The sequence below is a fragment of the Canis lupus genome, chromosome 12 (assembly GCF_003254725.2).
Source record: "Canis lupus dingo isolate Sandy chromosome 12, ASM325472v2, whole genome shotgun sequence".
NCBI classification, from domain to species: domain Eukaryota; kingdom Metazoa; phylum Chordata; class Mammalia; order Carnivora; family Canidae; genus Canis; species Canis lupus.
Window position 1 is genome coordinate 67,347,784 of NC_064254.1, and position 12,856 is coordinate 67,360,639.

Consider the following 12,856-nt stretch of genomic DNA (forward strand, 5'->3'; position numbering starts at 1 on the left):
GTGTGATCCTGGGGTCCTGAGATTGAGTCCCACCTCGGGCTCCCCTGGGATCGAGTCCTGCATCAGGGAGCCTGCTTCTCCCTCTGCCTGTGTCTCTGCCTTTCTGTGTCTCTCATGAATAAATAAATAAAATCTTTTAAAAAATAAAGCGAGGGAGGAACCCATGTGAGGTCTGTAGAGAATTCAAGGGCTGCTTCTAAAAGAAGTTTCTCAGTGCTGGGAGACTCCGGCTTCCATGTGTGTCTCATGGTAAATGTGAAGCAGGCTCCTGTCACTTTCTGTGACTCACAGAATAAAGAGCCCAAGTCCTCAGAAGCACGAGGACTCCGAAGGTGTCGTAGCACAGATGGAAAAACTCCAATGCAGACCCACCCTGGACAGGCTCCAGCTTGACTATACCACTGCTTCTCTTCACAGACCAAAAGGGAAACCCAATTCGAGAAAACTGATAGGGTTTTCTGTTCCCTGGAAAATGGACTGGACAAATTGCCCACAAAAACCTAAAATCTCCACTGCCAACTGTTGAAAAACAACAGAGCCTCCATTAGCAGTTCCTTTGCCCACAGATTGCTCTCCGAGGAACTGCGGGGTTTGGAAGGAGCGCAGAGGCCTATTCCCTGTCTAAGGCACATCAAAGTTTTAATCAAAACCTGCTTTTCTTTCTGAAACCAAGCAACTGCTGTTTCACACCCACATACTGCCCGAGCTCATTCAATTACCCTCAACGACTTTGTTTAAAATGAAAATGCTTTGCCTCCTGAGGACAGTGGGAGAGGACTGATGAATGCTGTTCCCTGAAGGACAGAAATGTAGGCGCAGGCAAAAACCTAAGTAGCTGGAAACTACCGCTGGGCCGGATTTTACAAGCCATTCAGACCTACCTGCAAGGATTCTGAAACGAATAAGGACTTTGAAGGCAGTTGGCTGTGTCAAGGGGTACCTACTATGCATCCTCCTCTTCCCCCTTGATGGAAATCACAGAATTAGAAAACTAAGATGATGAGAAGTGAGAAAGAAAGACCAAATTATTCCATATGGTTTTTCAGATGAGGAAACAGCACTTTTTTTTGCTTTTTTTTTTTTCTGACACATTATTCCGAAGGATCTGTAACTAGCAAACCCAACCAGCACATCGCCGGGTTCTGTGGCTCTGTGACTCACAAGTCACTTTTCCATCCAACATATTAAATGTCAAGTAAAATACCTCCGATAAGAGAGAAGAAATTTCTTCAGGAAGCTTGGCTCCTGTGTGAGCGTTTCTCCTGTGCAAATGAGCCATAGACTGTGCGGCTGTCTTGCACATGGTTTGCTAACCCGTGAGAGAAACATCTTCCCAAGACTGCATAACGAAGCATGCATCGGGGCACCGGGGTGGCTCAGTTGGTTAAGCGTCAAGACTCTTGATTTTGGCTCAGATCATGATCTCAGGGGCCTGAGATCGAGCCCCACCTTGGGCTCCACACTTAGCAGGGAGTCTGCTTGAGATTCCCTTCCTCCGTCTCTCTCTGCTCCTCCCCTACTCTAAATAAATAAATAAATAAATACATACATACATACATACATACTTTTTAAAAGAAGCATAATTCCTGGGGACCATATCTTGGTCCTCAACAAATGCAACCCTCCCCCCCCCACCCCATCCCCCCCACCCCCGGCCCCAGCAAAGAACTTCACCCATGTAATCACAGTAAATATCCAAGACAGAAAAACCAGAAAGAAACACGGGCGAGGAAGAAAAAGAATCACAGGGAAATGTTTATGTGTGTGTAGTATGCAGATTTTGAAGGCTCCTGTATATACAAAAATGCACGGGTTCCAGGGTAGTCCTACTCAAAAAAGGCAGTATTTATCCATCATGGATGGCTTGCCACCATTTCACAGTGCTCTAAGGTTACAACCTCTGATGTGAAAGAAGATATAATATTTAAAGCTAGTTCTTGCACAGTTTGGTGAAAAAAAGGGAGGAGGAAAGAGAGAAGAATTATATGAGGACTACACTTTTTTATAACAGATTATTTTCTTTAAGAGAAGCATAAGCTGTGATTAAAGTGGCAATGTAATTGCTGAATTTTTGTGCCTCTAACACCTGCAAAGGAAGCACGTTGACAAGAAACCCTCGGCAACCCAATTATTTCATGCAGGTTTTCATCCGTTCCCAAAAGCCATCCTCAAAATAGAATGGAACTTCTCCTTCACCAATCTGGTAGGTGCCTTCCACAAAGTAACCGGAAACCGAAATAACATTGTTTACCAATTATTCTCAACAAACAAAATTTAAATAAAATAGGATCCAAGGTTTTTAACACAGCACTTCCAAACTTTAATTATATCAATTATTTAATGGGTGCGTGGAGCTTACATTTCACATCTTGATAGGAGGCTAAAAATGGAACCAGATTTGTCCCCAGGGAGATAAGGGATCTCAAACTGTTCCCAGAAGTGGGAGAACAGATTAGATAACTGGTCTTTTCAGCTTTGAGGAACATTTTAACTCAACTGAAAAAATGGGGAAATGAAACAAATTCAAGATTCCCACTATCTAGGAATGTGAGGAAGTTAGAATGTAATAGCTTGGAAAAAAGTAAATAAATAAACAGATAGCTGGGGAAAAGGAAATCCAGGGACAGTTCTTCCTTAGGAGGCTAAAAAAAAAAATCAATATTTTCAAAACAATAAGCTCAGTTCCTTCTTATACATTTTTTTATATACATTTTTAACCAAAGACATCTAGAGTCACGCAAAATAGGCTGAAATAGTAAGATAGTTTTTGTTTCGTTTTGTTTTGTTTTTTACCTATCAGTGTCTCGGGAGTAAGCAATTCCTGGGTATTGCCACTCTGGGAAATACAATCCTTTTCTGGGAAATACAACCGTGAGGGCAAACTATCACAACATGTACAAAACAACTCACAAATCAGAATGCACTTCTGTTGTCATTCCCAACTGGGGGAGAGACCAGCCTGGAAGTACAATCATTACGGGAAGGTTTCCAGGTGATGACTCCTGACCTGAACCTTCAAGGACAGAAAGGCCGTGAATCATATGAGAAAGGAGGATGAGGGCCTCCCAAGTGAGGATCAGCATAAGCTCAAGGAACCTATTTCCACAGGTTACAACAAATAACACCTGGGGAATGGCTGAGGCTGAAGACTCAGGTCAGGTTCGTGACCCCTGAAGCTACGATTAGTGAGTGCTTCTAACACACCAGACTCTATCCACATATTTCCTTTTGGTTTTTTCCTCATTTAATTTGAATAAAGCTGAGCCTCAGGGCTCAGACCCAGATGGCTCATTTCTGCTAGCCACCCTCACTCCCTAGTAGATCTACAGTCTCATGGCTCTAGTCCCACTTGTACACTGATGGCTCCCATATCTCTCTTTCTTCAGCCTGGATGTTTCCTCCAGCTCTAGACCCCTATGCCCCATGCCTGTTTGACATTTCCACTTGGAAGTCTAAAGGACATTTCAAACTCAACATGTTTAAAGCCAACTTCCTGATTTCTAGCCATTCCCCTCCAAAACCAAAAGCTGAACAAGGAAAACTTCTCCTCCCTCCCTCATCTTCAAAACAGATCCAGAATCGGACCCCTCCTCATCCCTCCATCTCTACCACCCTCCCCAGCCTGAATCAATACAGCAGACTCCCAAAGGGGATGGATGTAAACTTCCTCCCGAGTGACCCTCTGAGTCTGTGCATTCCAACCCTTTCCATTTGCAGGACAGGCTCCAGTTACAGATACTGTTGTCTGAAGTGGTGACCAAGATTTAAGACTGATTCTTGGACAGGTGACAACAGAAACAACAGAGGCTGAGGGCGGATGTGAGAGGAAAACATCGGGGTGGGGTTGAAGGGACGTCTGAGGACATGGAGAGAAACAAAAGAAATTGCACTTTTAAGAAATAAGTCCTGGGTCAAACGTCCCCTCACAGCCTTTTTTGACTCCTCGGCCAGAGTTCAAGACCTTAATACACACCATTGGTCACATTACTGGAGGCCTAAGCTGAATGCCTCCCTCACCAGACTTTGACCTCCCTTTGTGCCCCCAGCACCTGATACAGCATCTAGGACCTGGGAAGCCCTTGGCAAATGTGTGTTGGAGGCATTACACGGTGCCATGGAAAGTGCGTTAGGAGCATGACGAAGGGAGTGGAAGAGCCACTTACGACTTGGGCGGTGAGGTTTCAGGGACAGAAAAAAAAGGGTTTGAGGTTATCTAGGAAGGTAGATAACCCTGGCCTGGGAGCTACAGGGTTATCTACCCTGTAGATGCAGGTGGTATGGTGGTCAGAGGCAAGGGGGGGGGGGCACGGAAAGCAGGGGACAAATGGTGGAGTGTGACCCGGAAAAGCAGGTTAGACCTGAGAAGCGAAAGAAAGCAGCCGAGGCAAAGGAAGGGTTTTCCATCTCTCCAAAGGCAGGCGGTGAGGGCGACGGACACAAGGGGCTGTGGGTAGGAGGCCCGGGCAGGCTCACCCCGCAGTTCCTCATCTTTTCATCCCCAGTGCCTAGTAGGTCACTGAGCTCCAAAAGGGTAGGGAGGCCAGCGGCTTAGCACCCTGGGGTCAAACTTGAGCCAGTCCCGGTGCGGAGGTGCGAGCCAGGAAGTTAATGCGGCAGGAAGCGCGGCCTTACCCGGGCCTGGAAGGCAAACCGAGGTTGGCACCTCCGGCCTCGAGCGTCCAGGCCCCTGCAACACGGGCGGTGGCACTGCAGGCGCGGAGGCTGGAGGGGGGCCGCGGGGGGCCGCGGGGGCCGAGGGCAAGCCACTCAGGGCGCAGGTCCACCAGGGGAAGCGGAGCCTGCAGGCCAACCCCCAACCGCTTTGGGGTCTGCCCGGCTCACACCCTCGCCTCCTAGACTGCAAGCGCCCTGAGGGCAGGGCTGGGTGCTCCGCCCCGGGCGCCGCCAGGCCCAGCAGGTGCGGGAGGCGGCGGCAGGCGCGGCGCCGCGGGCACGGGCGGGGCCCGCGGGGGGTGCGGGGGTCCCTGAAGGCCCCGGGGCGGCCCGCGGGCGTCGCTCCAGGGCCCGAGGTCGCGGCGGCCGCACTGACCTTCCGGCGGGGGCGCCCGCGGGGGGCGCAGCAGCCCGGCTCCGGCGTCCCGCTCCCGCCGGCCTCGGTGGGCGCTCGGCGGCCGCTGCGCACGTAGGTCACCTGCCTCCTGCTGGCGCCGCGGGCCGGGCCGGGCGCGGGCGGCGGGGGCGGCGGCGGGGGCGGCCGGGGAGCGGGCGCCGGGGCGCGGGGGGGCCGCAGCTCCGCGCACAGCCGCAGGCCGAGCAGCAGCGCGGCGCCGAGCACGCACCGCCGCAGGGCCCCGCAGCCCCGCCCGGGCGGCCGCTCCCGCGCCATGGGGCAGGCGGCCCCGCGGGCCCGAGCCGCGCGCCGAGGGAACTGCCCGGCGGCCCCGGCGCGCCCGGACCCGCCTCCCTCCCCGCCGGCCGGGCCGGCCTCGGGGCGTAACCGCTCCCGCCCCGCCGAGCGCCCGGGCCGCGGGAAGGGGCGAGGGGCGAGGGGCGCGGGCGCGGCCGGAACCCGAGCCCTGGGGGCGGGGGCGGGGGGTCCGGCGGGGGGGGGCGGCCTCCGAGCCTGGAGGGGTGGAGAGGCCACTTGCCGAGCCCTTGGGGCGGGGGCGGGGGTCCCCGGGGGGGGGGGGGCGGCCTCCGAGCCTGGGGGGGGACGAGCTACTTTCCGAGCCCTGGGGGCGGGGATCCCGGGGACGGGGGAGGCCTCAGAGCCTGGGGGGGACGAGCTACTTTCCGAGCCCTGGGGGCGGGGGTCCCGGGGAGGGCGGCCTCAGAGCCTGGGGGGGACGAGCTACTTTCCGAGCCCCTGGGGGGCGAGGGGCCACGGGGGGGGCAGCCTCCGAGCCCTGGGGGGCGGGGGGGTCACGGGGGGGCGGCCTCCGAGCCCGGGGGGTGGAGAGGCTACTTTCCGAGCCCTGGGGGGCGGGGGGTCCCCGGGGAGGCGGGAGGCCTCAGAGCCTGGGGGGGACGAGCTACTTTCCGAGCCCTGGGGGCGGGGGGGGGCGTCCCTGGGGGGGCGGCCTCCGAGCCCGGGGGGTGGACAAGCTACTTTCCGAGCCCTGGGGGCGGGGGTCCCCGGGGGGCGGCCTCCGAGCCTGGGGGGCTGGCGGGGAAAGGCGCATTCCTAACGGGGTGCGGGGGTGACGTCACGCTCTAGCGGTCGCGTGGCCGCAGGTGCGCGGCGGGCTGGGCGCGGGGATGCGCAGGAGAAGACCTCGCGCTCGGGCCCCGCGGTACGGCTTCTGCCCCCCGAGAACGACGGGAGGGGGCGGCCGGAGCAGCGCCCGAATTAAGAGCCATCCCATCTCTGAATCCTGCCCGAAGCCATCGGGCCTCCCCCCGCGTTATGCAATGTGTGGGGGTGAAGGGGAGGGACCGCCAGCGACGACATCTGACGGCGGGGAGAGAACAGAAGTTACCGGGGCTTGATGTAAATCAGTTTAGCTCCAAACACACCCCTCCCTGCCCTGCTGCCTCGCAGAGATACAAAAGGACGAATTTATCTTTCGGCAAAATGCTCCCCAGCTGGTCTTTCCATCACCACCTTGACCTTAATTAATCAGCCTGAACGCTCACAGCCTGAAGCCCGGCGCTGACTGTTCATTTGCGATTGTTAAGGATCCTTTCCCACAACCCAGAGGAGGTCTGGGCTTAGGGTTTGGGTTGGGTGTGGGTTGGTTTTCTTTAGCTGTGGCCACGTGTTTTTATGCGCTACACTTTGATTTCCTTTACCTCCACGTGAGGCTACCCCCCACTCGCCTGCCCCCTCCCCGGACACCCTGCGGCCTGGACAACTGGAGCCTCCCCCCCACCCCCAATCTCAGGAATCTGCCATCAGGAGCCCTCCTCTCTAAAAATCTAATTTAACTAAGACCCAATCTATTCTTTGTCACTCTACAAAGCACTTGAGCTATTTCTCTGCATCTAACAACCCCATCTAGTCCGTTCCCTGGGCCACATCAGTCCTTAGGCTCCTGATTGTTTCATTATGATGGACTTTGGGGTTGTTTTTTTTTTCTTAGATGCAGGCCCTCCAGGCTGTCGCAGATTAGCTTTGTTTTAAAGAATCCAAGCAAGTACATTTTCCTGATACAAATTTTTAGGGAAAACCTCGCATCCTGTGACTATTTAAATAACGAATTTGGGTGTCAGACTTGAACTATGTGCTGAATCAGGACTCTGCCTTTCAGAAGCTGTGAGACTTGGGACGCGGTACTTAACCTCTCTCAGCCTCCCTTCTCCCATGTGTAAATAGACCTAGATGTCTGGTAGGGTACAAAGACTGCATAAAATATTAAATGTTCAGTAACCTAAATAATACATGGCTCCCAGAAGGTACTCATTTGATGGTAATTCTTTTTTTTTTTTCCCATTAAAGAAAACCCTGGATGTTATCATGAAAAATGAAATTGAAGCATTGATTCCAAAGTAGGTAAACATAAGAAGGGATAAGGCGATTTATAAATATCTTATACATTGTCTAGAATTAGAGGAGTATCCAACAGTGGGGGAAAAAAAACCCAACTACTAAGACTCACTAATGTACTCCATTAGGTTGTATAGTGGTGTAAAACTGTTTAAGACACTATGCATATTGTTTTTGATGAACCTGAATCACCAATGTCTGATGTAGACTTTGCTAGAGGTTTTATTTTCTATGCAACCGACACACTGCCCCTAACTAAAGAAATAATCTTTTGAAGATTATGATATCACTAACTTATGCACTCTGCTCATGGTTGAGTTGCTCTCCAGAGGGAAAACATGAGGAGTATCCTATATTATGAAAATGGGGACATTTAATAAAATCTGGACTGGAGGTGGGAGGGGGCACACAGAACAGTGTAGCTCTTGAAGAAAATGAGCAAGATGACCTCATATTTTCCCTTATCTCATTTCTGTGATTCTCTAATAATGTTTCCATTATGAGGGAAAAAACCAGATGAAGTGCAATATTTAAATGCTCTTTTCCCTCATCTTTCCGGACTGTCTCTATGTGTTTATTACTAATAAAAAGGAACTATTTATGTGTACCACAGCATCATTAATTTTCTAGGAAGAAATGTCCCATTTTTAACTTCCACACTTTTCCCTGTGTTGTGGATGATAACCAATAGTGAAATGGGTTTGTTGGTAGGCCGGTGAGGACAATCTGATCACTGATCACTGCCTTAGCTGACAAGAAATCTTTCATTCATGTTGGCTTTTCTCGCAGAGTTGAACTTGTCATGTTTTGTTTCTGGATATGTTTCAAAAATGCAGTTAATCACTAACCACTGAGTTGTAGGTTGGTTACTTAAATGTGCAGGTCGGCAAATCACAAAAGCAGTTTTCATCAGATCACAAATTATCCTTCTTGAGGTTTCAGCCGCAAAATGAGTAAAAGAGATCATTTTTATTGCTAATCTCGTGGACACCATACATTTAAATTAGCACACATGCTGTAGTGTAGTGGTTCTTGATCAGGGGTAATTTTGCCACCCCGAGGATAGTTGGCAATTTCTGAGACATTTTTGGTTGCTACAATGGGTGAGGATGGAAGGAAGATGCAACTGGCATCTAATGGGGAGAGACCAGGTATGCTGCAAGATAGCCTCGAATACAAAGAATGGTATTCTCCAACAAAGAATTATCCAACCCCAAATGTCAATAGAGCTGAAGTTGAGAAACCTTACTGTAACAACAGATGTTAATATGGCAACTTTTAATTACAGACTGTCCGAAGAGAAAACAGAAGCCAAGAGACGAGGCTCTTCACCTCTCCAAAGTGATTATTTCCCTTTCACTGTGAAGTATCCTGCCCGAATTAAAGTAATCAAATTTAGAAAGGAATAGAACTAGAACATCTGGCATCAGCATCTTTCCCCCACTCCCACCCCATCCATGTAATACACGCTCTTTGAGGAGAATATACACAAAGCAAAAGAAGATGTCAACAATCATTCACGTACCACGATTCAGAGAAAGCTGTCCTGTAAGACTTCTATGTGCATAGTTTACAAAAATGAAAACATATTATACATATTTCTTTATAATCTGCTTTTGTCTGTGATACAAATATTTAGCTATTGAATCATATGATGTCTGGGATTTGATTAGAAACAATCCAGTGGGAGATAACTTGGGGTATAAATGAAGCAGGAAGAACCTTGAGTTTATAATTGTTGTAGCTGGATGCTGGGGTTCACAGATCTCTATAATTGAGCACGTTTGAAATTTTCTGTAGTAAAAATGTCATTAAACAGTAACCTGTTAACCTGTAACACAATTCTTAATGGCCACATGTGTTATGATCTAACCAATCTTCTGCTGTTGAGCAATTAGATCATTTCTGAGTTTTCATTTTGTAAACAATACTGTGATGGACATCTTTATAGCTAAATCTGATGGATCTGAGATGGACTGAAGGGAAAGAAAGAGGTCATGAATGATTCCAAGGATTTTTCTGAGTACTTGCAAGAACAAGTTTCCATTAATTAAGAAAGAAAAGATTTAAAATTAAGAGTAACTTGGGATGGAAAATCAAGAGTTTGATTTTGACGGTCACATTAAATTTTGGAAGCCTATCAGACATGTAAGTGGAGATGTCGAGTAGGTAGACAGTCCCATTTAAGGACTGGAATTCAGGGGAGGAGTGAGGGCTGGAAATATATATTTTAGATCATGGGCATATTGATGTTGAATAAAGGAGCGAAGAAATATTTGATTTCTCCAGGTCCGTTAATTTACGATAAAAAAGATGAGGAATCAACAAATAGGCACCGAAATAGGTAGAAAGTAAAGGAACAGAATGTGATGTCCCAGAAACCACGTGAAGAAAGTATTTCTAGAAGGAAGACACTGAGAGGTCTAATAAAATGTGAGCTGAAAAACTGCCTGTGAGATTCGGCAACCTGATGCCTTGTTTATTATCATCTTTCCCAACTACAAGGGAAGCTCCATGAGTTCCGGGACTTCGCTTCGGTTATTTCTACAATCCCAGTTCCTAGAACTGTTTTTGAAATATAGTATGCGTTCAATAAATAACTGTTGAAACAAAGAGGGACAAATAAATCAAATCTGTGTGCATTTGTAATTAGTTATAATTCCTAAGAGTAGAATTACTAAGTTCAAGCAAAATTGTAGGTCTTTTGATATGAAGGGCTATTACTAATTTTTCAATCCACCAAAAAAGCCTGAATCAATCCCACTGAAAGTCCATCCACTATTCCCTTGTTGTTATCAGTGGGAAACCTCAAAAAATAGCTTGAGCCAGCCTCTGGCAGACAGATGAACCAAGCAGTCTATTTTTAGTTCCCTCCCACTCTGCTCTCACTGCGCTAGAACCCACATTTGATTCCCCCTCAAGTGCCCATCTCTAGGATTGTGTCCATTCGTTTCATCCTCCCCACCCTAAGGACGTAGCTGAATATTAAGATAGCAGTTCAACATCATGGTAAAGCAAGAGCTCAACCAAGATGAAAGCTTCCAAGACCTAGAAGAGCAAAGCTGTAATAGACTCACAGACACTGGAACTGCTGCTTGGGGCCGGGAGCCCTGCCTAAAATCACATCACTGCTTGGTCCACAACCTAATAAAGCTGGCTCTGAGCTAGCCTTATGGAAAATGCCTGGGGAATGGCCTAATGCCCTGACCTGCCTGGGAGAGAGATCCTGAGCCTATCCTGCTTCCTCTGAATCTCCAAAAGCTGTGTCCTCCCATTCCCGGTGTTTAACTTACGCTAGCACATGTGGACTTGCTTTATCTTTCCTCTTCCTAGGCTGTTTCTCAAACATACAGCGTAGTCTTACCTCTGTATGGCTGCAATGCCCTGCATGGGATGGGCCTCAAGCACATCTCGGGAACTGTTGACAAACAACCGACATCACACCCAACCAGGCTGAAGTCAGACCCAAGATAGCACATTTCTCCCAGCACCTGTTGCTCATCCATCCTACCCCCAAAAAAGAATCATACTCAAACCTGTATTGGATGACTCAAAGGTACTACCTCCAACCTGGTACCTTTTTTACCCGAGGGACTTGGGAAAAAGCAGGGAATGCTTCGTGTAAGCTAGTGGAAAAGAGGAACTAAAACCAAAGATGTGCATATGGGGAGGACAGTACGTGGATGGGGTAGAAATTATGGGGGCTGATGGCTCTTAGGTAAACCCTCAACCCAGACAGGAAGTTCAAAAGAGACACACTCCACACATACACACACAGACTGGATTCTGAAAACACATGTGAGACATCATTAGATAAATTTATTTACAGACGTTAACTCTCACAATGAGCCAGTCCTGGGTTTTATGACAATAAAGCAGCTCAGGTTAAGAATTATCAAAACACGGCCTATTTCATAGGACCACCTATGGAGCATTTCCCCTCCCTCACCCTTGGCTCATCTTCTCATTATGACACATGCCAGAAATAATCTCCCAGCTACAGATCACTTTGAAGTCGGAAACATTCCTGGTTGAGATTTTCCCAAAGTCAAGGGCTTAAAAAAAACCTTTTAAGGTCAGAAAAGATCACCAGGGAACTGACAGGATAAAGTGAAGCCCAGCATGCCCAAAGGCAAAAATCTTCAGGCTCTGTCATTTCAACTTAGCTTGTGAATATATTAAAAATCCCGAGGTCAAAAGCCATTTTACTTTCTCATCACATTACGGCTCTAGCCCCGGAGAAAGCATACAAACTGCATTATTTTCAGATCATGACGCAGGGATTCTCAGACTCAAGCGTGTGTGAGAACCACCTGGGGAGCTGCTTAAATGTAGGTCAGAAGCCCCACCTCCAGAGATTAACAGAGGCGAGCCCCCCCACCCCCAATCTTTATTTTAACGTGTTTCAGGTGGTCCACGGCTAAACTGTTAGCAGTCTTGGCACAGAGGTCCCCCAGCCATGGAAATTGTTGAGGCTCAGGGGTGGGATGTAGGGAGTGCTTGTTTCAAGGTGACCATGTATCTGTGGGTGCAAATATTCCCCCTCAAGCCTCTAAGTACACTTACTAAGAAAGTTTTAAGTTTTAACAAAGGGGCTTCAGAATTCAAAAGTTCAGGAGCCCCAGGGCCAGCTGTTCTCTTCTTCCCATGACTCCTTCCTGCCTGCCTGCCCTCCCGCCCCGGGAGCACTAGCCAGGCTGCAATGCCATTCAGCTCAGGGGACCCCGGAGAGTTAAGGAGACGTGGTCTCGGGAAGGTAGATTAAGGAACAAAGCCAAAAAGTCAGTGAGAAGCAAAAGACCCTAATGTAAGGTAGGCTTCCCTTAAACTACTCACTGGCAGTGTAGCCTTATACCAGTTACCTTACCTTTCCGTGCCTCGGTTTCCCCACCTGTGAATTAGGGATAGGAGCGCCTGGGTGGCTCAGAGGTTGAGTGTCTGCCTTTGGCTCAGGTCATGGTCCCAAGGTCCTGGGATCTTGTCCCGTGTCGGGCTCCCTGCAGGGAGCCTGCTTCTCCATCTGCCTGGGTCTCTGCCTCTCTCTCTCTCTCTCTCTCTCTCTCTCTTTCTGTGTGTGTCTCTCATGAATAAATAAAGTCTTTTTTAAAAAAATGGGGATAATAATAGTAGCTTCCTATGTAATGACTAAATAAGTGGGTCTATGTAAAGAACCGAGACTCCCGTGCCTGCCCCATAGGAAGTGCCACCGTGAGTATGCCAAGTGTCACGACTGCTCACTGGAAGTCAGAAAGGACATGGCTTTTCATCCTGCACTGGGTCATATTCCTCTTGCCTTCGCGTTGACGGGTTTGCTTGGGGCCTGGGCTCACGGCCTGCACTGGCCCGACTAAGAGGGGCAATGAAAACCGCACCTGGGGCCTGTGCTGCCCACCCAGCCCCCTGCCTTTT

The 12,856-nt window shown here is 49.2% G+C and overlaps 1 protein-coding gene and 1 long non-coding RNA gene across 3 annotated transcripts in view; one reads left to right on the forward strand and one right to left on the reverse strand.

Moving 5' to 3' along the window:
• Window positions 1-5,347, reverse strand: part of METTL24 (methyltransferase like 24) — a 100,097-nt gene extending 94,750 nt beyond the window's left edge. Inside the window, exon 1 of one of the 2 annotated variants that reach the window (XM_025444813.3) lies at window positions 5,051-5,347. In XM_025444813.3, the coding sequence (XP_025300598.1) occupies window positions 5,051-5,347 (297 nt within the window). The remainder of the gene's footprint in view (window positions 1-5,050) is intronic. The other variant, XM_025444814.3, reaches the window with a different exon arrangement.
• Window positions 5,348-6,146: 799 nt separating this feature from the next.
• On the forward strand, window positions 6,147-10,060 carry LOC125752274 (uncharacterized). Its single transcript, XR_007401358.1, has 3 exons — window positions 6,147-6,664; window positions 7,400-7,449; window positions 8,736-10,060. It is a non-coding gene; the product is annotated as an uncharacterized LOC125752274 (long non-coding RNA).
• The last annotated feature ends 2,796 nt before the right edge of the window (window positions 10,061-12,856 follow it).